The sequence below is a fragment of the Trichosurus vulpecula genome, chromosome 1 (assembly GCF_011100635.1).
Source record: "Trichosurus vulpecula isolate mTriVul1 chromosome 1, mTriVul1.pri, whole genome shotgun sequence".
Taxonomy (NCBI): domain Eukaryota; kingdom Metazoa; phylum Chordata; class Mammalia; order Diprotodontia; family Phalangeridae; genus Trichosurus; species Trichosurus vulpecula.
The window spans coordinates 227,387,992-227,414,761 of NC_050573.1; the positions used below are offsets into that span (position 1 = coordinate 227,387,992).

Sequence of the window (26,770 nt, forward strand, 5' to 3'; positions counted from 1 at the left end):
AATTAGGAGATGTTTCATAGAGAAAATGGCAATGAAATTTGAAGGAAGAGAAGGATTGAAATAAGCAGATAAGTGGCAGGGATAAGGGAGTGGCCATTATACCATTACAAGACTATAGGGTGGTGTGTGCAAAAGCAATGTTTTGTTTGATTTGTCCTCGTTCAGGGAATGGTAGGTAATACAGTTTGCCTAGAACATATGATTCATAAGAGTAGTAGTGTGAAACAAAACTAGAAAGTTAGATTGCAGTCTGAATGTAAAGGGCCTTGCATTTCAACCTAAAGTTTGTATTTGATAAAGTTTTAACTTCATTTTATAGGAATCAAAAGACTTGAAGAAGGGAGCTCTGTGAGAAAATATACATCAGTTTTCAGAATAATTGGACAATAAAGAGACTGGATACACGATCAGTCAGAAGGCAAGGGAGAGATAATGAAAAAAATATGATGGAAAAAAAATGAGTTTGTTGTCTAAACAATATGGAGACACTGAAGGTTTTTCAAGCATTCAATCTGGCAGTCCTGATTTGGCTGTTAGCTTCTCAAAGGTCATAGGGGATTTCTATAGTCCTTGTTCCAGGAAAAGAAAAGACTGTTACAGATGCTCTATAATGGAGAATCAATAAGTCAAGAAAATACTTGGCAATTTAAACTGAGCAAGACACACTGAGAAAATGGATAAAACCTAAAACATTGGGGTTGTTATGTTTACTTCTGTCCTCCTGATACATTCCTATGGAAAGGATCTGGGAAATTACTTTAGGGGCATTTAAGAACTTCAAGTTAAACTGTTTTGTGTACCTCCCCTTCCCTCTAATGAAAAGAGCAATTGGAAAAAAAGTTCTGTGATCATTTGTCATGATCTTATAATCCTATTTGAGATCATAGTGCCTAAGATCAATAGGTATTTTTTCTCAGGGTTTAAAATGGGCTGGATTTCAGCTAACCCTAGATCAGTAAGTGAAGTGAAGGGCTGGGAAATATCTCCTTGGCAGACATCAGGACTGACTTTTTTTTCTTTGTAAACACCACTGTATCTTGTAAGATCCTGTTGTCTCAAATAATATCCTGTGCTCAGAGAAGGATTCTGATTTAGCTTCTTCTGTATGCTGCCTGCAGGCAAGCTAGAATTCGTTAGAGGATATATGCCCGCAGTCAGAGAAATACTTTCAAAACTATTGAGTTATCATCTTGATAAAGCATGCATTCAATTAGAAAGTTCAGTGATGGGGTACATGGGGACTATGTTTCTTTGAACTGAAAAATACCAAACATTTTTTACCAAACCTCAGTTACTAAATATAGGTTATCTTGTCAAAATAGCTAACATTTTAAGGTTTACAAAGCATTTTACATATATTTCATCTGATGCCCAAAGTAGTCCTGTGAAGTAGGGGAATGATATTATCCTCATTTTGTTGATGAAATAAGTGATCCTGAAAGAGGTTACATGACTTGTCCAGGGCCATACAGCTAGTAAGTTGCTGAGGTATGATTCAAACTCGAGTCTTCATGCGTCCAAGTTTATTTGTGTCATCTAAATGCCTCAAAAGCATTTCAGAAGTTCAAACAGTCAAGTTGTAAACATTTGTATTCCTTTTTTAGAGTCCTAGGGCAAGAAGGGATCTTAAATCGTCAATTGAAAAGTGAATGTTCTGAACACCTATGCTATTACTCCTATGTACCCATTGCCTAACTGATAAATACTATGAAACATATAGAAATCAGAAACAGAAGACAAAGTCCCCATTCTCGAAGAATTAAAAATAAAGCTGGGGAGACAATAATAACACAGAGAACAATATTGCATAGTAGAAGATGGAATAAAATTAAGTATAGACTAAGTCAGGGCAGATTTTATGGAAAAGGTAGAACTTGAGATGGTAAAGAATTTGGATAGAACCTGAAGGATGTATAGTCTTGGAGTATGTAGAGGAATAGGAAAAAACCATTCTCATTTGGGAAAGGTGAGATTTCATGCTACTATTGATACTGTAGACCCAGGAAGCACAACCTTTCAAGTATCTCTACAATCTATGATTCTATTTTAAAGGCCCATAGAGAAAGAAAAATTGTGTGTACATACATATATACACACATACTTATACATATGTATATATATTTATATGCATGTGTATACACACACATATGTATAAATATGTATAAATATATATCACATCTGTTCTAATGTCTCACATTCCTTGCTGCCTAGAAATTTTCCTTGATATCTGGTCCTAATTCTTCATGCTGCCTTTTAAGATTGTTTTCTTTAATCTGTCATTATTCAAGAACCCCAAGAAACTTAATTCTGTTGAACAAACTTTCTTATATGCCTGAAAATTATAACCACTTTGCTCTATGGGAAAAAAATGGTATTGTTAAGTCAAAGCCCCATCATCTTTTACTACTATTATCAATGTGATCACACAGTGTGAAAAAAACAGTGATACAACAGAAAGAACCTTTGTCTTGGTACTGGAAGACTCAATACTTATGTAAGTCCCTTTATTGCTTTAAGTCTCAGTTCTTTCATCTGTAAAATGGAAATAATAATAATAATACTTGTTTTACATATTTCATAGAGGTTAGAGGAAGAAAGTTGTTCATAAATCTTATTAAAGTGCATATAAACATAAGAAGTTAAGTCCTTCATTTCCTGGACAAATTCTATAATGCCAATAAGCGATTTTATTTAAATTTAACTTTGCTTGAGTTTTATATTATAAATGTAGTTTGGGTTTGCAAATTAGACAAAAATTAAACCCTCTTGATGCTGCAAGTTTCAGCCTTGTAGTGTGTGTGAGTGTGTGAGAGTGTGTGTGTGTGTGTGTGTGTGTTGGTGATAAACAGTCACACGCATGTCAATGTATATCTGTGAAATGGTCCAAATGGGAATGAGCATATATTTCATCAATGCATTGCACCAACTTTTCTTTTTTTAAGTTTCTCTGATGCCTTTCTTTTCTTATACTATGATTGTCATTTCCCCAAATCTGTTCTTCTTCTCCTTTCATTCCCCCCCCCCCAAAAAATAGAACCCCCTCTCATAACAAAGAAAACCAGGGAAGCAAAATTGTGCGATACAATGGCCTCCTGAGACAGTGCCTGTGACATCCCACACTCGCATTTCTCCATCTTCTCCACCAAGTAGAGAGAAGGATGTTCTATTATCTATTCCCTGGAATTATGATTGGTCAGAGTGTTTCCATTTCAATCGCTGTAGTCATATACATATTATCCTCCTGTTTTACTTTCCTTGTTCTGTAACAGTTCATTTAAGTCTCACCATGTTTCTGAATTCCTCCTCCAGGATTTGTTGTTTCTTATGGTGAAATGATATTCACATGCCAAACCAATATTTATGTATGACAACTTGTTCATCCATTCTTCAAACTATAGCTACGCACTTTGTCTTTAATTTTGTGTGCCACAAAAGTAGTGTTACAATCATTTTGGTGTATATTGGGCCTTTCTTTGTGTTTGGCGTACATGCCCTGGAAAGAGATTACTGCATAAAAAAAAGATCAGTTTAGGATAATATCAATTTTTACAGAATCAGAACACAACAACCACCAAATATATATATATATACACTGTATTTAATATATATATATATATATATACATAATATAATAATCACCAAAGCTCTAATGAACATCATTTAATTATCCCTCAGTTATCCAAAGCACATGTTGTTGTATCATTTCAGTAACGTCCAACTCTTCATGACCCTGTTTGGAGTTTTCTTGGCAAAGATACTAGAATGATTTGCCATTGTCTTCTCTATTTCATTTAACAGATGAGGAACCAAGGTAAATAGGATTAAGTGACTTACCCAGGGTCACACAGCTAGTAGGTGTCTGAGACAGGATTCGAATTCATGAAGAGGAAGGAGTGCTTCCAGACTCTAGGCCCAGCACTCTAGCCACTGCCGCATAGCTGCCCCAAAAGGCACATTAGAATATTTTATATCCTCTTAATTAGACAAACTGGATATAATTGTATTCCAAAACTAGGAACATTTTAGTCAACAATAACTTCTGATTGATACTATACTAGACAATAAATCTGGCGTTGTATTTTGATTTTTCCCTGTAAAATGTGAAAATGGTCTAATGTAGATCTTGTCTAATTAGGGCTTAAAAGATAAAGTTTCTCTAATACTTACACATTTTCTACTCTATCTCTTTTTTCTCTCCCCACCCCACCTCTTGTCAACTTTAAAATTGATGGGTGCTGAAATAAATTTTTAATGGGTAGAGAAATCAGCTATCTTGGAAAATAATTAGTTTCATCCATAGGTAGGTTGTCAGCAGCAGCCATGAAATCCTGAAAAAGAGGTTTTATAGCCCAGTGGAGTCATAGAAAGGGAAAGAGTGGTCAAATATAATGCTGACCTTAATATTAAAAGGAGCTTGAGATAAGGAAAACCCAAAAGACAGGTAAAGCATTAAGTAAACCTTGTATAGCATAAGGGCTGATTGACATCATCCAGGGTTTCAAGAAAAAGTTAAATATAAATGTTCTATTCTTCCCTTTGATTTGCATGGAAGAAACATCTTTTATAGCATGTATAAGAGAATATAGTAGCTCAGAGGTACCTGTGTTGCATGTTGTATAGACGTATGTTGTACTCATGCCCGTGGAGAACATATGTTAGTTTTTTCTCATTCTCACTTACCTTGACTGGCTTCCACAGCAATGGGACCTGAAAACTAAGCTGAGGACCACAAAGCTCCCTTTTCCATCACTTTCTATACTGCTTTTCACCCACCTGGACCTTTCTTATCACGGTGACTGAGACAGGGGCCAAAGCACTACATAAATTTGAATCAATTCTATTTCTCTTAAGTATGGAAAGGCTTTGCCATTTTTGTATTCCTGTATGACTTCCCATAAAAACCTGAATTATTTATTTGCCTGATATTTCTTATAAGAAAAATTGGCTGAAAAAGCTAACATCCATTATCATCACAATGAACATTTCGTGTGTCCACCAACTCTTTGAAAAGTTTTCTTTAAGTCTACAACTGTTTTTGTTTTATAAGCACTTCCTAATCCTACTGTCTTTCTCCTAGTGATTTGCAACTATGACTTCTGTATATGTCTTTCCATAACTTTAAAAGCATGATCACATGAATGTAGCACTTGCAGTATCAATAATTTTCCTAAGTCTAACAATTAGTGGATCACTAACATTTTTTAACCCTGTAAAGGCTCATAAACATACCATTTTCCTTAGGCAACTCCTTATATTCAGATTACCACACACTGATCTCATTCATTGAATCTCATAGTATGACCTCAATCATTTGTATGACAGAAATGAAAGTTTTAAGTTCCCAAATGGAATGAAATTGATTGAAGCTGTTTATATTTAAATTTACTTGGATGGGATTCTAAGAAGAGGGAAAAAACCATCTTCAGAGACATTGTAATTCAGTGATGAGCAGTATCAGGAAATAAAGGTGGGACCAAAACCCAATTTGATTTAACAGGTACCAAATGGGCAATATTTGGCATGATACAATGGAGAGGCAGTATCGAATAGTGAATTCTTGCAGTCAGGAAGACCTGGGTTCAAATCTCATCTCTAACACATACTGGCTATTTGATGTTGGACAATTAGGACCCTTACCTTCTCTCTAAGACTGAATTGCAGCCTGGTTTTCAATCATAGGGTGATAAAAATACAGCTGGAAGATACCTCAGAAGCCATCTAGTCAATCTCCTTTATTGTATAGATGAAGGAACTGAGGCTCAAGGTGGTTATCCAAAGTCAAGCAGATATAATAATCATCATAGGAGAGATTTGAACCCAAGTCCTATAATCAAAGAGACAGTGAACTATCTATCAATCTTCTAGGGTGTTTCTTCACTAGAAGCTCCTAAACCAAAGCAATTACAGGTGAGCACCCCTTCCCCTCCAGAAAACCAAAAAGAAGTATTAGATTTCGTGTTAAAGGCCCAATATCTGTGACAACTCTGAGCCTCAGTTTCTTCATGTGTAAAACAAGATAAACTGGGGGGGAGGGTGGTCATGACCCACAGTTTAAGAGGCACTGAGTGGAAAAGTGTAAGAAGCCCTGGACTAGAACACCTTGAAGGACCCTGCCAGCTCTAAATCTATGATCTTAATGCTCTTGCTAAATAACAGTTAAAGGGGAAAAAAGACCCAGGGGTCAGCAGGGACCAAGGCTGTGTCAATACGCATCAGAACTGTTTTAAAATCTATAATGGTTTTCAAACAACTAGTTTGACATCATTTCTCCATTGAATTCATCATTTGTTTGGTTTTTTTTTTGTATCAAATAAGGCACTGTAATTTGCCTTTTTTAAAGCAACTGAACAAAACAGTAAGCAGTGAGGCAGAAAAACGTGTCACTATTTCTTAACTTCTCTGCCCATAAAACATTCAAACAAATATATACAAAGCAAGCTATAGACAGGATAAATAGGAAATATTTAACAGATGTATTAAGAGAGATTGGGGAAGGCTTCTTGTAGAAAGTGGGATTTTAGTTGGGACTTAAAGGAAGCCAGGAAGGTCAGTAGTCAGAGCAAAGGAGGGAGAGCATTCCAGGCATGTGGGATAAACCGAAAGCCAAGAAATAGAATGTCTTGTTCATGAAACAGCCAGTATGACAGTACATGTCAGGCAGTAGTGAGATTCTAATCATTGAACTAACTTCTTTGAAAGAGGGTATATATACTTTATATTTACTTGTGTACAGGATCTTTTCATTTTTGTCTTTTTATTCCCAGTACCCCGCACAGTACCTTGCCCACAATGGGCACTTCATAAATTAAATTGATAACATCCCTGGTGGTGAAAGGGCTTGGATGTTTTGGATGAAGGAAATACAACAACAAGCATCTTGAAATTTGGAAAGGCCAAGAGATGGGTGAAATGTGGACTCAATCTAGCAGTACTCATTGAAAGAGCAAGATGCCTCACCATTAAGCTAGAAACCTGGTAGAGTGCAAAGATTCCCATTATCTATAAGTTGAAAGAAAGATTCATATTAGGTTTTCTATCAGTGCAGTTTGTAACCCATCAATTGATGAGCTTGCCAGTCCTACTATGTATTCAGGAAGAGTGGTACATGCTTAGGCTAAAACGGTAAAAACCAAAGACTCCCTGCCCTGAAGGAGTTCACATATCCTCATTTTTTGCACAGACTATTTGGAATATTTTGCATTATTTTTCCTATTTAACTTTTTCCCTTATTATTATCATCTGAATGATGCTTTAGGGAAAGAAGTTTTGATGTCCCTAAGGTGCATTTCTCAAGACAAGAGGCCAGAAATTATTTTCCCCTAACTTTTAGGCTGTATTTCTAGGCAAACTTCTGCAAATTTTAACGGGTTCCAGATGAAAGCTGAGGGAAAAAGAAAAAAATACATTTTAGTTACTTCTATGTGAAAAATTAGAAGTGCTCACTGTCCATCCATCATCTGTATTAAGGAAAGCCTAGTGAACTTTTAAAAATAGTAATATAGGCTCACATACAGACTAATCAGAATCTATGTTGCCCTCCCAATCTTGTTTTTCCAATGTACTCTCGCCTATTTAGTTGCTTGAATATAACATTAATTTGATCTACAGTCTTAGATTTTACTGGCTCAGGACTTCTGTGTGCCACTGTTTTTCTATTTGTAGATTTATAGGATGTTAAAAACTGGAGGGGACCTTAGATTATCATCTAATTCAACCCCTGTTTAATTTCCTTTTTTTAAAAAAGAACAAAAACAGGCTTAATTTTAGTTCTTAGACTTCCCTCCTTTTTTAGCTGAAGGAGAAAAAGGAAAACAAATGAGCAAAGTCCAGAAGGGTGTGTCTACTTTCAAATAGTGAACCTTGCAACCTTTTGCTCTCAGTCTAGTGTTCCACTCTTTCTTCATATTTCAGCTTACCTATCAAACCATAGCAAGGGCATCTTAAACATCGCTCATGATAAACACCTAAAATTAGACCCCTAGGAAAAACATTGGAAACCCATTCCGGTTTGTTGCAAAATAAGCATAGGAGGGTTTAGAGAGGTCAAAGAAGTAACAATCTCATTCAATTTATTATTTAAATATTTCCCTTTAAGACCCATTTTAATTAAAAGGACTGTATAAATTTGGTCAATTTCAAGAATATTTTATTAAGTGCCTACCTACTATGTTTCTGGCATTATGCTAGGTATCTGGGATACAAAAACAAAAATTAAAACATTCTTTGTCCTTAAGGACAATATGTTCTTCTGTGGATTTCAATATGTAAAAATATAAATAAGAGTTGATAATTTGAGGATGGGGGGTGCTCTAACAACTGGAGGACTCAAGAAAAGTTTCCTCTAGGAAGTGACTCCTACATTGGGCCTTGAAAGAAGCTAATGATTCTAAAATTCAGAGGAAAAGAAAGTGTGTTCCAGGTGTGGGGGACAGCATGTCCAAAAGCATGGAAGGAGAAGACAAGATGTTGAGCCATCAGGCAATGTTTTATTTTTCTTTCTGTTTGGCTCGCCAGTGTTCATATATATATATATATAGTTCTTAATGGATGCCTTTTAATTCATATATTTATTCCTTAATGTGAAATAAAGTGGGAAAGGTAGACTAGATAGAAATTGTGAATGGCTTTAAATATCAATTTAAATGTTTGTTATTTTATCCTTGGGACAATAGGGCGGGGAGCACTTGATGGGGAGAAATGGAAGTAAATTAAGTAACTTGCCCTAAAGGGACTTAGCTAGGATTTCCTAATTCTCCATTTTGTGCCTGCTTGAGAGTTATTTATGAAGTCCTTTAGCTTCTTATAAGAGTAAATGTGGTATCCATTGAGTAATCACATAATGGAGCAATTCATTGGAAAGTACATGTTAAATCTTTCTATATAGGAGAAGTTAGGTATGCCATGCTGAGGCTTAGCAAAATGTTTTGGAATCTTGAGCATTAAAGTGAAATTCATTTTTCAGAAGAATAAAATTTGAACTTTTGGTTTCAGCTATACCTTTTCTTCCTTGAGTAGATCACACACCGTCAATTGTTCTTTGCTGTAAGGATAATAGCTTAAGTGGAGTCATTTATCCCTGCCTCTTCCTGGATCCCTAAACGCAAAACATTACAAATATTAAGAAAAATAGTTTTTTCGTCAGAGAAACTAGTTTTTTTTTCAATTTTAAACATTGTTCTTGTTACCTTTTTCTTCTTGTCACACACCACTTTATCTTCTCCAGCTTAGAGTATTGCAATACATTCCTTGTGTGACTATTCCAGCTTTAGAATTCAAACTAGGTCTTTCTGATAGCAAGTCTAACCCTCTATCCATTAAGACACATTTCCTCTGATTTTAATACAGCCTTTCGAAGTAACAGCATAGATCTTAATATCTCCCTTTTATTAAAGAGAACATTGAGGTACAGAGACTTATCAAAAATCATACTGCCAAGAAATGGTCAGAACCAGGAGTTGAATCCAGATGTCTTGGCATGCCACTTCTGCCCAATCTATTCATTATTCATATCCAAAATGATTTTTATGTAATTGGGATGGGAAGCAAATTGAAAACATGTCTGGAGAATGATCATCTGCTTGTCAAAGTGGAGAAATTGAGTAGGGAAAGAGAAGGATTAGACAGCCACCAAGGGACCTAGGATGCATGAGTATGTTTTAAAGGACATGCCAGGGACAATTCTTGTGCCTTTCCATACCTGGACTACAATTTGGGTTTGGAAGCACTTCAGAGTGACAGATAAAATGTTAAGTAGGGAGTAAGGTAAAGAAAAGATGTGAAGAAGTATCACTTTCCTTCTTTGTAGTGATGAGAGATAAGTATGAAAGCATGGCATGTATTTTCAGACTCATATGTTTTCATAGCTAATTTTACTTAACTGTTTTTCCCCTTTACTATTTTTTGACATAAGGGGTGACTGACTAGGTATACATATGTGTATGTTTGTATCTTTTGGTTTTATATCACTTTTATTTCCAAATATATTCCCCTAACCTATCCAGAGCATATGTGTGTATACACATATATGTACATATATATGTATATATATGAAATATATATATATGTATATACCCACATATACATACATATACATATAAAAGCAAGGCGAGAGAATGGTGGAGTAGACAGGATGCCGTATTTTGAATCAGGAGACTTGGCTTCAAATCTTGGCTCTATCACTTACTCCTTACGTGACCTTGAAAAAGTGACAACATCTTTAGGTTTTCATTTCCTTGTCTGTAAAAGGAGGCAGTTAGACAAGATGACCTTTACTTCTCCATTCCACCCCCGAATCTGTGGTCCTATGATCACAAGTCCAAAATTAAAGACAATACATAGAAGAGAGAAGTAGAAACTTAATGAGATACACTGCAAGGAAAAGGCTGATTTGAAGGTACTGGATCAATTTTTCTATTGCTTTGGGTGTTGATTTGGAAGCAGAAATCTTCTTGCTATGGCCAATGATCTGTTTCTAATTAGTTTTGTTGCCTCTAGTGGTATAAAACCCAGACCCTTTTAAATGAGCTGGCTTTGCTTTCTGAAAAGGTGTGCCTCTTCTGCCAGCAGTAACAACTGTATCTGGACATGGAGCAGGGTTAGCTCCATATGTTGCTTGACTTAAGCTTGTAAAGATGCTCCCCAGGAAGAAGCCAGGAAGATTGTCAGGAGGAATTTGCCAAGTACTTCAGCTTTGTACTGAAGCCAAAGGACAGTCAATTTGTCGTCTCGTCCCCCCTGCTGACTGAGTGCCTTGTGAGCAACATTTCTGCAACAGAGGGTTTATAATGAGTTCAGCTACAGCTGTTAAATGAAACTGAGAGCAGAACTGAGAACCTCAAAGAAGATTCGTGAACCAGATCACCAGGCCACGTAATCAATTTTTCAGCTGTAGAAGTTGTTCAACAAGATACAACTGTCAAACAGCCTTGTAGGCTGAAGACAGAAGAAATATGACTTCATTACTGCTGGCTGAATTGATTTCTCTTCATGCTAATGCACACATCAGTCCAGAGAGGCTGTTGCCAAGAATAATATGTAATATACTAAAGCCTACAGTAAAAGCTTACAAAAAAAATCTATTTTTCCTAAGTTCTTGAAAGAAGGAAACCATGGCAGGCAGTAAATTAATTCTGTTACTCAAAAGCTATTGCTGTTAGGAAAATATTCCCATAAAGCCAACATGAGCAGCCCTCCTTGGTACCTGCCATTACCATGGCACCCTTTCCCCATGGTTGTCACTGGTTGCTTATGGATAACCAAGCCCTGTGTTTGGGGTGGGGGAGGGAAGGAACACAATGGTTGCTCTGACTTTTGAAAAGGAGAATGTCATTTATTCACAACTCTGTGACCCAGGCCTAGCACAGCAGATTCTCACTGGATTGAATGAGATTCAGGCATGCTGCCATGGAGAACTAAATCTCAAAATCAGGAATCTTATAAAATTCTGGCACTGATAAAATTATCAGTGTAATAAGTGTAGCAAGAGACCTTACTGTCAGTGATGGAGTCAGCATTTCTTCATATGGTTTTTCAGAGAGGAGCAATGCTTTGTTAAACATAAAAATCAAAAAGCAACAAATAAATAATTAATTAGAATGATGGCCATGCCAACCTTTCTTAGGTTTTCATGGTCAAATTGTTCTATCTTGAGAACAGAAGCTCAACTTGAGGTAAGATATAGTGAATTAGAGGGCAAGATAATTATATTTTTTTGATATTTAAGGAAATCTCAAGCAAATTTTTACTGGGCAAAAGGAATTAAAAAGAAATTGAACTTTCTAGATTGATTACTCTTTTATTTTTTGGAGTCAATCAGGATTAAGTGAGTTGCCTAGCATCACCCAACTAGTAAGTGTCTAAGGTCAAATTTGAATTCGGGTTCTCCTGACTTCAGAGTCCATGCTTTTTCTTCTCTGCCACCTAGCTGCCCTTTGATTAATTACTCTTTAAAATACTCTATTTTTCAACCAAGGGGGAAAACACTCACATATTACACAGTTTTGCTAAGTTGCAAAAACGCAGCTTAATTGTAAGTAGTTTTTGTTCTATATTCTGCAGATAGGACAACTATTTGGATAATTATTATGCTCAAAGAAACCAATAGAGCCCCACGGTTCCAAGATAAGCTTAAGGGTTAATGCTTATATAAGGCCTTTTCTGATCTCTCTTCTTCATCTACCACACCCCACCTTTAGCACTCCTTCCCTTGAAATTACTTTGAATTTATCTTTGTACTTACTTATATGTGTACATGTTCTTTCTTTTGATACAATGTAATCTCTTTGAGGACAAGGGTTTTTAGTTTTTAATTTTGTATCCCCACCACCTAGCACCATTTAGCACAGTGCCTCCTGCATAGTAGGTGCACACTGAATACTTGCTCTTCAAGTGATTACTAGTAGAATTAGATGCTCTGTAAGGCAACTACTGTTTAAATTTCAGAGGAAGATCAAGATTTGCAGAGTTGGGTAATATATATTTAAAAGGAAACCTTTACAGATCCAATGCTTTAAAACCCTATTATTCCTTTTTCCAAATCCATCAGGATTATTTTTGGGGTCTCCAGAAAATAATAGAAAATAAGAATCTATCAGACTCATATCCACATTAACTGCTACGTTTATAGACAGCTGTCCTATAAATGATTTATTTTGTGATAAACTGAGAACCACACCTAGAGGAAAAAAAGAGACCACACACATAAAATTTATGAAACCTAATTTGGCTTATTGTTTTTGTTGCCATTAGAGGACTATGAACAAGTTGAAGTAAGATAAAATGCCCAACAGATCTAGCCCTGTTTTCAGTTGTATCTCTCCCAGCTATTTGGTATTTGATATTCTTTTGAAACAAATTAAAGATCTTTTTTCAGATGACACATACCAAATATAAATATGTAAAGAAATTTCTTGGCAACTTAAACAATAGTGAGAAAAGTTGATTTGAACAATTTTTCTTTACAAATTAAAAAAAAATGTAAGGAAACATTTGGGACAGGAACTGTGACCCTCACACATCTATGGTGGGCGTTGAGGTTAGAGGGTAAGGGAAAAGGGAAGAGAAGTATTTGTCTGGCTTCTGTTCTAACAGATCCTGTATGTTTGGGACATTTGAGACTTGAGCGGATGTAACACACAAGACAACATAATGAAGGGAAGAGTACTGCACAAATAGACAATGAAATATATGACTTAGGAGGGCTTTCCTGTGTCTAATTCCAATGACATCCTTTGTTCCTTAATAGGAATCTGTATTAGCTTTTAAAAACATCTTTTTTTCCACTTGATCACTGTAAACGAACAACAGCTGTTTCTTATAGTTATTTTTCACTTGTATCTCAATAAAGATTCTTGGTATACCCTCTAGCAAGTTGAAAATTGGACCAGAATTTTGCACAGTGAGAGGCTTTCTCTTCAAAAAGCAATTGACCTCTCCAGAGTGCACAAGTACAGAATATTTAAAAATACGACACAGAAACACTGAATTGACAGAACTCTTTTATCACTTATTAATGAAGTTGCTCTCTCTAAGTAATGTATATCTACTACTTTGGCAACTGTTAAAATAAACAAAGACCCTTCAGGCTGTTACCAATTTAGATTATGCTCACTCAGAATGCCCTGGGTTGAAATGGAGGCTCTCAACATTTAAGACATTGTATCTCCTGATGTAGCTAATGGAGCTTTGTTTGCTACTGTTGTGGGGATGAAGGAAGTAGGATAAACTTTGCTAAAAGAATAGTTCCAAGAATATTTAACTTTAAAATCTAAAATTATAAAACTGGAAGTATAATGGAAGAAAAATTTTTAAATGTTAAGAAAATGTAAGAGTGATCGTATGGCTGAAATAGAAAAATTATTAAGATCACATTGTAAAAAATTTTTTAAAATACCCTTTTTCCTCCCACTCTTCTTTTTCTTTCCGTCTATATCCTTTTCTCATACTTTACAGATCTATACTTTTCTCACTTTTTTCTCTCCTCCTCACAATTTTTCTTTCATTATTTCCCAATATACTATTAAATTCTAGTGTGTGTGTGTGTGTGTGTGTGTGTGTGTGTGTGTGTGTGTGTGTGTGTTTCTTCTTGGAGTGCTTTTATTCCCAATACTGTTACCAGTGCAAATTAGGTTCCATAGTTAGGAAATTAAATCATACAATGACAGCTCTGAATATTTACTTCAAAAGGTGGAATAGTTGCAGTTTTATAACATGTAACTATATGCAATCACAAAAAGTCCAAATAAACTGTTAGCCGCAAAAGTTGGGAAATTGACAAAAGTAAAGACATTGACAGTGATTATCCCTTTTTGTCAAAGAAGGTAACCTAAAGTGAAGTGCATTTCCTCACAATTCCAAAAACCACAGAAAAATAGCATTTTTTTTAGAAAACCAATTTATAAATTCATTTATAAAACATTAAGGAGGTAGGTGATAGAAAATGATGTATAAACTATTATCTTAGAAAAGAGAGAAAAGCAATTGAGAAGAAAACGAACTTGCAAAGAACTTGGCCTGAGATCCAGCTTAGCTCATCAATCCAAGGATTATTCCAAATTGAAATTGATGGGGGTGGGGGTGGGGGGGAGAGGAAGCAGGAGAGGGAGAGAATAAATCTCAAGTGGAATAGTCCTGCTGTTGCTGTCATAAACATCCCTTTTCATTGGTGAAAATGATCAAACCAGCACATTTAAACTTCGTGGTAATTCAAAAGTGGAGTTGAGGAAAAGGATTGAATCTGACCAAAGAAATCAAGAAAAAGAAATCTGTGCAAAAGATTTATTTTAAAGATAAATTACAAACAGTAAAATTCCAAAGGCATGCAAATGATCAATCAAACCCCCTAAAAAGGTGACTGAGAGGACACTATCTGGTGAACAAGATCAAATAACCCAGCCCTGGTATTCATGTGAGCCATCCACTATGTTAGGTATTCATTCCCTCTTCATCTCTGTCTTCTAGAATCCATATCTTCCTTCAAAGCTCAGTTTAAGTACTACCTCCCCTCTAATTGCTTTCCTTGTTCATTTCCCGTATATGAGAATTAAGTTTTCTCTTCCTAAATCACCACGAATTCCTTTGTATGTGAATATGTTGTGTATTCCAGTAGGATAAAAGCACTTTGGGGTCAGGACCTAATTGGCTTAGACTATTCCCAGAACAATGCTTTGTACATATTTTTGTACATTTAAAATAAATAAATATGGATTGAATTGAATTTCTTTTAACTATACTTTTTTCATAAAAATGGTCTTTAAATGATTGTAAGGCATCTTCCATGAGACCATTTAAGGTAGACCCCATTCTTATAGCTGAACTAATGACAGGCATATAGTATGTCAGATATCCCTAGGTTTTTATTGATTATATAAAAAGTATTTGATATGGTAGAACAAAAAAGAGAAACATTGTATTCAAACAAGGCATCTTCCATGCAGACATTAAGATCATACAAGATTCTTTGACAAATATGACTATAGAAATACCTTTGTCTGATTATCTAGCAAATATTGCCATGAAATCTAAGGTTCATTCCACTCAGAATTTTATATCAGTACATTTAAGACAGAAATCCAAATATTCTCTATTGGTAATGAGGTTGTCCAAATGCTTTTACTTTTTATATGAGAGCATTTTAACTCCATCAAAACCCAAAACACTGTTAAGTTTCCTTGGTGATTTCCCCAACAATGAAAAGAAAATGCTATAACCACTCTCTCTGAGGAAAAAAAAAAGGGATTGCAAAATGGAATGGGGAAGGAATAGGCATTTATTAAGTGCCTACTGTGTGCCAGATACTGTGCTAAGAGATTACAAATATCTCATCTGATAAGAACAAATTCTTACTAGGGCATGCAGATTGTTGTATAGTGTATTTATTTAGTCCATCATTAACCATTTATTGGAAAGGGAATACAGAGTGAAAATGAACTGGCTTAGAACTGAGTAGGAGGATATTGTGTTAATCTCTTTTGGGGAAATTTCATAGTGTTTTCAATGATACCAAGTTGCTCACAATCATAAAAACCTATTCTTCTAACTCCAGTATTGTCTTGTCTTTTAATGACAGAACAACATGCTCTTAAAAAGTAAAAATTACTAGTTATTTGCAGGGAAAAAGAGAGATGCTTGCTAGGTATAAGTAGGCAGGCTTCATGTTGTTCACAACTTGTATAGGAGAAGTGGTACAAAACACATCGTGGAGAACATATATCACAAGTTAAAGTGGAAGGCTATTAATGTAGCTAGAATTACATCCAAAAGATAGACAATTTGAAGTATTCATTGGTACCCCCAAAGATATTAAAATTAGGGCAGGAATTTTTTTTCTGATTTGTCAGTTGAATTGTGTTGTGGAGGACATAAGGAAAGATGTGTACAAAAATTGAGTCAGGTGAAAAGTGTGGGCAGGTTGTGATCTTCATTAGTGAAGGGAGTAAGCACTCTACTGAAATCAGTATCTTTGCCAAGAAAACCACAAATAGGGTCGTAAAGAGTCTGAAATGACTGAACAACAAATTTATTATTTGCTTGTTGTCTCCCCCATTAGACTCCTTGAGGCAGGGACTCTCTTTTGCCTTTCTTTTCATCTCTAGGGCTTAGCAGTGCCTGGCACATAGTTGGTATTTAATAGATGATAGTTACTTTCCTGACATTATTATTATTATTATTATTGTTAGTCTTCCTCCAGGGCTGACATCAAGTGCTATCTCCTATATGAAGCCTTACTTGATCACTTTTCCTATGACCCATATCTCTCAGTTTCTATAGTACTTTTATAGGAATCACATAATTTAGCATTTAATCTTCTCTTGTATTTCTAGCACTGTATATAAGAAATAAACTTTAGTTAATTGAATTAAATTGTCTTACATTGTTTAGCCATCATTTTGTTTTAGTCTTATCCCTACTCCACTCCCAACTCAATTGGAATCTTCCTGAGGGCATACGTGACCTCTTGCAGTTCTTTCCTATTCTCCACTATATAACATACAAGGTAAACTCTAATTCAGTAAATACTTGTCAATTGCTACTACTGTTTAATTAGTGATGCACCTTGAGTGGGTAATAGCTTGCACCATTTACATAAGATCCTGTTGGATTCTCCACTACTTAAGATGGTTTAACTAATACAGTTTTCCTTCTTTCTTCTTTCTAAATGCAGCGTGTGCTTTCCGGTACAATGGGCTTTCATTTGTCTACCTCATCTACCTCTTGCTCATTCCTCTGTTTTCAGAACCCACCAGAACGACAATGCAAGGTAAGATACTTTACAATTCCATTGAAGGCAATAAGGAACATAATGTGATCATTCCTGGCTCAATATCCTAGGTTGGCTTCCTCCAATGAGAGAGATGATGTCTCAGCAGAGCACAGAGCTCTTTAAGGGCCCACTGGGTGCTAGCCATGCCAACAGCTGAGATCAGCAGTGCCAGATGGCTCTTGTTCATGGTGCATGTGTTTGTCACTTACATGGCCATTCTCACCATATAATCTCCCTATTATGCTCCTATTAGCAAGCCTGGCATGCTGCTTGAAATGCTTTGGCTAGTTAAGATTAATTGAAAGCATTGTCAATAAAATGATATTGATGATGTGGCAATATTGGCAGGCACATCGGCCTATTGAATTGAAAATGTTGTCCTGAAGAGGGGATAGTAGATTCCAGAACATGATCAGAGGGTGGTACTCTCAGAATGCACTAGCCCTAGAATCAGAAACTTAGGGGTGGTAGCTACTATTCTGCTGAGTGTCTTGAGTGAACCTCAGCTTATCCACATCTCAGCTTAGCATTATACCAGCTTCTTCCAGTATGCATGTTCTAAAAATAAATTAGTAAAGGCACAGTTTGGGACTGTGCTCAGATTTCTTGGGAGCTACATTTATGAAAAATCTAGATTACCTCTTCTCATCTTAGAAGGAACAAAGCTATTATAAAGATCATTTATTGAAAAGGAAAGATAGCCTATTCAATTGTTAGTCTCACTGAGCCACAGAAGTTTGGACTGTGTGAAGGTCAGATCCAATCATTTTTAGTAACTTGTCCCTTAAGGAGTAAACATTTTAGAGAAGAAGTAATATCCTTAGTTATGCTATAGAACACCACATGATGAATTCTCTTCTCCCTCACCCTTCAACGGGTGGCATTAGACTAACAGCTTGCATTATGATCACTGATTTTAAATTTTCTTTCTAAAAGTGGCAACTGTAGATGCTATATTTATTTTGTATTCAACTATGTTACTTACATGCATTTTATTCAGGAATATGCATAATATTTGGGAATATGTATTGTATGGATGAGAATATGAAAGCCTAAATAAATCATCATTGAATGAATGATACCTACAGTGCATGAAGAAGCATCTCTGGGCTCCCACTTTCAAAGAGCACACCAGCATAGAGGCATTATGACTCTATTTGAAAATGAATCAGTTAAATAAAGTATAGTGACCTTTGTATGGTCAGTATAAAGAAATAGACTTTATGGTAAGGAGAACCTGCCAAAACATACCAGTGTGGTCCTACCCCCATCTCTACAGAAAGCCATAGATACTACTCCAATGACATTCCTGGGGTTCTGATAAAACATGTAATGGGCAAATTGACATTTTGTCGATTGGTCAATATTTTTCTAGATAGATTTAAGCAAGCTGGATGAATGCATAACCTGGGGTTCTTGTTAGAATTTAGTTTGCATATATACCATGGAATTATGGGAGAGTCAGGAATCCTACTGCCTAATTTGCGAATGTTTCCATGCCTTGTGTGTTGACATTGCAAAAGGTATTTCATATTGATAATAATAATACTTGAAGTTTATATAATGATTTCAGACAGATCTATGATTTCACTGGTATAGAGTATCTCTCAGTGACAAAATTCCTCTACCATTGGAGATCACCTCCTACTCTGAAGCTTGTAGTCTTAGGGAGTTGTCTGGGATACTGAGAGGTTGTAACTTGCCCAGTATCTCAGCTATTATATGTGGGTAGAGCTGGGTAAGAGGCTGGCAGGGCACTTGAGCCTCTTGTATTGCTGACTCTGAGGCTAGCTCTCTAAAGTACAGAAAGTACTAGACTACTAGGTCTGGAATCCATGGACACAGGTCAGTAGCCTCAGATCTGATAAATACATCGAGTAAGCTACATCTCAGCTGATTAGTAACAAAAATGCACTTAGTGCAATTTGAGACAGCTGGTGACACATTAGATACAGTACTGAGACAAGTATTAGGAAGGTCTAAGTTCAAATCCAGTCTTAGACACCTATTAGCTGTAAACCTGGGCAAGTCACTTAAATTTCTGTTTGCCTCAATTTCCTCCATTGTAAGATTGGGATAATAATAGCATATATCCCACAGGTTTTTTTCTGTTAGGATAAATGAGTTAATATATATTTTAAGTACTTAGCACAGTGCCTGGTACATAATGGCACAGAGTACCTGGATCAAATACTAAACATATATTCCCCTCCTCCCCGCCTGAGGATACCAGGCCATGTTGTCTCAATTCATTAAGGTTTCCAAAGAGTTTCGCACGTATTATTTCATTTAATCCTCACAACTTCCCTATGCATAAATACTAACAGTATTGTTATCCCCATTTTACAGATGAGGAAAATGAAACTCATAAAGGTTAAGGGATTTGCCCATGTTTAGGTGTCCAGCAAGTGTTAGGCAGGCAGGATTCAACCCTAGGTATCATCTGACTCTAACTCTAACTCACTTTCCTCCCCTCTGCTTCTTCTAGTATCATGTTCCAAGGAAGTAATATTGGGGTCCTCACTACAACACTGGGTTTTGTTTATGGGGAAGAACATTGAGCCAAAGGAAAGTCCTATTTTATCTCCTTCCTCCCTCACTGTGAAAATTCTAGAAAGAGTAACTACTGTCAATGCTTCCACTTCTCATCATTCAAATTCTTGCAGCTTGGCTTATTAACAGAAACTGCTTTCTCCAAGGCAGTTTTTAAGTGGCCAAACTTGATAATCTTTTCTCAGCCCTCTCCTTCTTGACCTGTCTATAACATTTAACACTGTTGATCACCCCTGCCTCCTAGGTAGTCTATTTCCCCTTTCTTCTATAGTATTGTCCTTTCTGGTTTCCTTCTACTTGTCTAACTACTCCTTTGAGGTCATTTTTGCTGGTTCATTGTATTTCTTGCATTCCCCTGAGACTGTCCTTTAAAGCTCTTTTCTCAGCCTTTCTTTTCTCTCTTTACATTCACTTTTAGACATTTAATCTGCACCAATGATTACTTCTATACCAATAGCCTCCAAATCTATGATCCAGCTTCAGGCTGTAGCCTGAGCTCCAACTGCCTAATGGACATTTTCACCTGATGTTACAGTAAAGTCAACATTAGCAAAAACCGAACACATCATCTTACTAAATAGCATCCCCTCAGTTTCCCTACTTCTGATAGCATTACCCTCCACCCCCCAGTCATCATTGATTGAAATCTCAAGTATCTTTGACGCTTTCATCTCTTTTTTATTCTCTACATCCAATTAGTGGCCAAGACCTGTTGATGCTACCTTTGTAAAGTTTCTACATCCATCCCTGTTCATTATTCCTAAGCTAATTCATCACTTCTTTTCTCCTTTCCTGGATAATAACCCCCTAACTGGTCTCTATTCCCCAAGTCATCTTTCCCAGAGATGCCAAAAATAATGACTGCCAAATTTGTGGCTGTCTCTCCTCTATGCAAAAACTTTCAATGGGCTCCCTCTTGCTCATAAGGAAAAAAAATTAGAAGTTCATCCTGGGATTTGAAGATCTGCTCTCTCTAACCTCATTTTCAGCTCCACTTCACACTTCTCTCTTTGTTGCCCACTGTGTTCCAGTGAAACTAGACTACTAATCGTTCCCTAGCCTCATTGACAGAATCATGGAATCTGAGGGATGGAAGGGACTTCAAAGGCTACCTAAATCCAAACAGTACCTGAATAGGAATTCCCTCTATAGTATTCTTCATGTGTGATTATCCAGCCTTTACTAAATGACGTCCAGTGAAGGGGGAACAGACAACTCTACAACCTTACAAGACAATCAGTTATACTTTCGGATTATTATAATTGATGATAATAACCATAATTCATATGATAACATAATAGCAATAAAATAATAGCAAATATTTGTATAATGATTTCAGACTTTTTCCCTTGTACCTAGCCTCACCTTTCTTCCATCACTAAGTTCTGAGGTCCAGAGCCAAGTAGAACAAGTTTAATCCCTGTTCCATATGGCAGCCCTTTGAAAACTTGAAGACGACTGTCATTCCCTCCCCCCAGTCATATGTTTTCCACATTAAAGAACCCCATTTCCTTCAACAGATCATCATATGTTATGGTCTCCAATATCCTCACCTTAATGGCCTTTCTTTTCCACATGCACTACAATTTATGAAAGTCTTTCCTAAAACTTAATGCCTAGAAATGAATAGAATTTGTGATTTCAACAGAGAAAAGTACAATGTTTAGACACAGTTCTTCACTTAATGTAGCCTGAGGTAGAGTTTTTGGCTATTGTGTCACACAAGTTGATTAATATTGAGCTTAAAGTTCACTTGTGAAGTTGATTTTTTGAACCCAAGTATAGGGTTTTGCCTCTGTTCCCCGGCCTCTCAAACTTTACCTCAGTAGATTTAGCCAGTTGTTTTAGCCTGTTGAGATCTTTTTAGACAGTGACTCTTGACATCTAGAAAGTTAGCCATCACTTTTATCTTTGTGCTATCTTTCAAGGAGATGAGCATGCTATGTGTGACAATCCAAATCATTGATAATAATGTAGGAGGGCATAGGACAAAAGATAATCCCCTGGGATGCAATCCAAGTTGACTTTCACCCATTAATCATCCTTCTTTGAGTTTCACATCTACCCAGCTAGGGGATTTTATGTTTCACCAGATTTTAGAAATCAGATTGAATTCTAAGAAGGGAGGAGCCTTCCACTGGTATCACATCTCTCCATCATTTTCACAAATAGATAAAAAATTCTGTTAAATTCTTTTTTGAAATTTAGGTACATTGTTTACAGCAGTCCCCTTACCTAGTAACATTGTTCAAAAATGAATTTGAGATTAATTTGTCATGATCTGTTCTGAACGTGGTTATGTTGATTATTGGTCATTATTTGTCCTTTGATAGTATATTCTGGAATTTTTCAAGAAATCTGTCAGGACCATTAAAAATGTGGCTCTTCTTTTATCCTGTAGCACCACTCCATTCTCTGTGCTTTCTAAAATCCGTAATAGTGATTCAGCATTCATAGTCACTACTTCTTTACCCCAGGACATAGTTAATCCAAGCTTGGTGACTAGATCTTACTGAAGATTAGTACTGTCGTACTGTCTCCTCACTAATCATGGGTTGCTACCCTCTTAATCACTTTTGTTTTATCCTTTCCAATCTAAAGATCATTTTCTTTGGTAGAAAAAAAGAAGCAAAACAACAATTTACTTTTAAACAGAGGGATATTGATTGAAGGGCTCTACCCACCTCCCTTGTAGAAGAAGGGTATCATAGCTTCATGATCTGATTAATGTCTGGAAGAGAGTATATAGCTCATTCATCTTTAATTAGAAATAACAGTTTCTTTCCAGGAAACCTCAGGGGTTTGGGGACCAGAAACTCTGGTTGGAATATCAGACCAATTAGAAAGACAAGATCCTCCTATTCCTAGGCAGGGTGGTTTAACCAAAAAAAAGGTCACGAATACAATTGGCCAGTATGTCTTATTTTTTTTAAAATAATGAACACTTTTACACAAGATCAATTTTTTGAAAAATGTTTTTACTTTGAATTCTTCCTTTTATTTTATTCTGAATTCAGTTAAATGGATACATTTCAAAGTTTCAGAAATGCTTTCCTATGCCACTGTGACAATCCCCATCTGCCACCTTTTTACCAAACTAAGCAGCCCCCTGCTCCCAGTTTCAGCCATCAGAGTTCTATTACTACTGTGCTTTGGCAAGAGCCCATCACTAACAGGCCCACACGTTTATACTGAGGTGCACAAGCATCCTATGTTGCCAGTAAAAACAGAAATGCAAAATAAAATCAAAAATATTAGAGCCAATCTTCCCTATGTAAGCAAATCACCTCAGAGTTAAACTGCCAGTCCATTTTATAACAGAATATTACAAGGACAACATGAAAACAAGAGGCAAATAAATGTATAGATGTTTGCTGTGCCGCCCTTAAAAGTGCTAAAGGTGACAGCTGTGAGCGAAGAAAAGGAAACACTCATGTCCCTTTCACACTTGTATTGTGACACCATGTTGTTTTTACTTTTTCCTGCCTTGTCAGGGCCAAAATAGAGATTGACAATTAATACAAGCAATTGTTTTTTAAACATCTAGAGAGGGGGTCTCAGAACAAATAAATTTGAAAGTTATACTTTGATTTTTGTTTATCTTTTGGGAGATTTTCAAAATTAGACTGAATTCTAAAGAGGTTTTAAAGGTGATATTTTGAAGCATTGCACTGGCTTTGTTTCAGGGCCTGATATCATTTTTGGTGGTGAGGCAGTGCATTATAAAGCAGGCATTTGCTAAGAATTATCCTACTGGCCTGAAGAAGTTAAGTATACAATGCATTTGGGGGACCATAGAGTTGGAGGAGGAGGGAGAGGGAAGAGGAGGGAGAGAAAGAGAGGAGAAGGAGGTTAAAGAGGGAGAAGGAAAGAAAGGAAGGGAGGGAGGGAGGAAAGAATGAAGGAATGGGGTTAGGGTTAGAGGTGAGGGTTAGAGCATGCATTTTAGGGTTAGGGTTAGGATTAGGAAGGAAGAAATGGAAAGGAAGGGAGGGAGGAAGGAAGGAAGGAAGGATGGATGGATGAACAATGCAAAGATGAAGACTATTACATGTAATGTTTTAAGGTTTACAAAGTGATTCCTCACAGTAAATTATTAATGATGAATAATAGGCAAATTATAATTTTTATTTTGTGTACCTGCTAGTCACATAGCCCAATAAGAGAAGACATGAATAGACCTCGGAGAACACTCTTTACCACAGAACCTGAGAGTAACATTATTTAAGAGTCTGAATGGATCTAAAGAGGCCTTCAAGTCCAATTTATCTTTTGTGCCTGGAATCAGTAGTATTTTCATGTACCGTGGGATAGCTCAAAAGTCAAATATGTTAAGCCATTGTATTTTCTCTGACCAGAGAGCTGTCTGTGCTTCTATTAAATATTTAAGTAGAATATACTTTGAGTAATGGTTTTCCTCTTCCCATACAGGTGGGAGGAGTGATTCTTGCAAGAATTTCATCATAGAACTTTAGCATGAATTTTCTCTTCAAATTCTGTGTATAGAATTTGTAGGATAGCTGAAAAGTGTGGACTAAAACATATGGTCATAGAATACTAGAGTTGAGAAACTAGAGATATAACTTCCCACTTGATTCAGAAATTCCTCATTCAACAGCCCTATTGGATCAATAGGAAGCTTCTGATTAAATATGTGTGGTGACAATAAACTCATTGTCTTTTTGAAGTAGCCAGATTTGCTCTTGGACAGCTGTGTTATCACACATATTTAGAGCTGAAAGAGACTTTGGCATTTATCTAGCCTAGCACTTATTTTATAGATGATTGAATTGAGGTCTGGAGAGGCTCTGGGACTTGCACTGTGTTACAATAGAATGACCATTCCTCTAAGAATCAGAGGATTTGAGTATGAGTCCTGGTACTGATGATTGTTGAGTATATGGGAGCATAGAAGAAGCAGCTCATCTCTTGAGAGAATTGTGGAAATTAAGTGAACTACACTGAATCCCTCTTGTTACTCAATTATGACTCTAGCTCAATTCCCTTTCTATTCAATTATGGATCTAGTCCAATTTCTGTTTTGTGAGAAAACTTTGTTCAATTATGGAAATTGTGAGAAAACTTTATTACATTATTTGAACCTAGCTCTGCATGGCTGGGAAACTGGAGTACCTCTACCTGCTGCTTAGAGAAACTCAGGACCTAGGTTATGCTGACTAGAAACCCAGTCAGATGTGAAGACTGATGCAAGGAGTTTTCTCACAGTTATGCATGTTAAGCAGCCCATATGCCTTTTCTGAAAACTGGCCTCGTACTGGTCAATCAGTTACTGTTTCATTGTTCCTTTGATTGAATACAGACACTTGGGGAGGAGTGGGACACTTCTTTTTCTGATTTCATGGAATTGCATCTGTTCACTCTCCCCACTCCCAACTCTTGAAACTAACTCATCCCCATCCTAATTTGGAAAGTCCATCATCTTTCCTCCAATTAGAAATCAGATTATCTAATCCTGTATCCTGGTTTATATCCTGTTAATTGTTTGCTTTTAATTCACTAAAACATTTCTGTCCCCTGTATTCAGGGTCCAGTGCCAAGCTAAGTAGGCCTGGTACCAATTTGTTATGCATTTGTTGTGCATTGCTTAATAAACTGATATGCTTCAATGTTCAAACCTTTGTCTCCTCAGTTATTTCAGACTGTACCCATCAGACTCCCCAAGCCAGTTTTCTTCAAAATGGAGACACCAATATTTGTTATGACCAGTCTCCTGGGGTTCTTAGGAGGAAAATACTATGGAAATTTGTCATTACTTAAAGTTAAACAGTGAATTTGTTATCAGAAAAGCGGCTTAGAACCCCACTATTCTGACTTCTACCAAGTCTTCCTCTCACTCTTCTGCAATTTATAGTCTTAGAGAATGGGCTAGAAAACTGAGTGATTTGCCCAATATACATGCATTTGTATGTGTATGTATGCATGTATTTGCATGACCTTGGGAAAATACTGTGTGTATGTATGTACATATGTGTACATATGTGTGTATGTGTGTATGTATCGCTGAGATGGGACTAGACTAGGATTCCTGGTTTGAAGTTATCTGTCTAATCACTATCCTATGCTGTTTTATGCTTTGCACATAATATTTCATTTTATCTTCACCACAAACTTATAACAGATACCTTTTACAAACAAGAATCTGAGGCTCAAAATTAGGTGATCTATCATTCAAAGTCATAGAACTCATAGCAGCACAACTGATATCCCTTGATTCTACACACAGTGCTCTTTCCACCATTCAGTAGCCCCCTCTGGGTTCCCTTTCTATGTCTAAAGTGTCAGTGTTTTAGCTAATTTTGATAAAAATCTATTGAGCACATACTATGTACCAGGCACCTTGCTAAGTGCTGGGGATACAAAAAGAGACAGTCCCTCCTCAAGGAATGTTACAATCTAATGGGGGAGAGAACATGCAAGCAAATATGTATGAAACAATGTATATATAAGATAAATAGGAAATCGTCACTGGAGGGAAGATTCTAGAATAAAGAGGGGTTAGGAAAGGCTTCCTGAAGAAAGTAGTATTTTAGTTGAGACTTTAAGGATGCCAGGGAGATCAACAGGTAGAGTTGAGGAGAGAGAGTGTTCCAGGCATGGGGAATAGCCAGAGAAAGTGTCCAGGGTTGACAAATGGAGTAGCTAGGCGGCCAGTGTCACTGGGTTGGAAAGTGTGTCGAGGAGTGAAGTGTAAGAAGACTTGAAAGGTAGGAGGGGAATAGGTTATGAAGAGTTTTGAATGCCAAACAGAGCATTCTGTATTTATTCCTACAGGCAATAAAAAGCCACTGGAGGTTACTGAGAGTGTGTGTGTGTGTATGTGTGTGTATGTGTCTCTGTGTGTGAGGATGATGATGATGAGGAGGATGATGTTGAGGATGAGGATGAGTCTTTTGTTTTAGGAAAATCACTTTAGCAGCTGAATGGAGGATGGATTGG

At 36.5% G+C, this 26,770-nt stretch overlaps 1 protein-coding gene across 2 annotated transcripts in view; it reads left to right on the forward strand.

Annotated features, from left to right (window-relative positions):
* The window catches only part of PIEZO2 (piezo type mechanosensitive ion channel component 2), a 539,671-nt gene that overhangs the window by 72,752 nt on the left and 440,149 nt on the right, over positions 1–26,770 (forward strand). For both annotated transcript variants that reach the window (XM_036741022.1, XM_036741023.1), the window contains exon 2: positions 17,162–17,257. In XM_036741022.1, the coding sequence (XP_036596917.1) occupies positions 17,162–17,257 (96 nt within the window). The remainder of the gene's footprint in view (positions 1–17,161; positions 17,258–26,770) is intronic.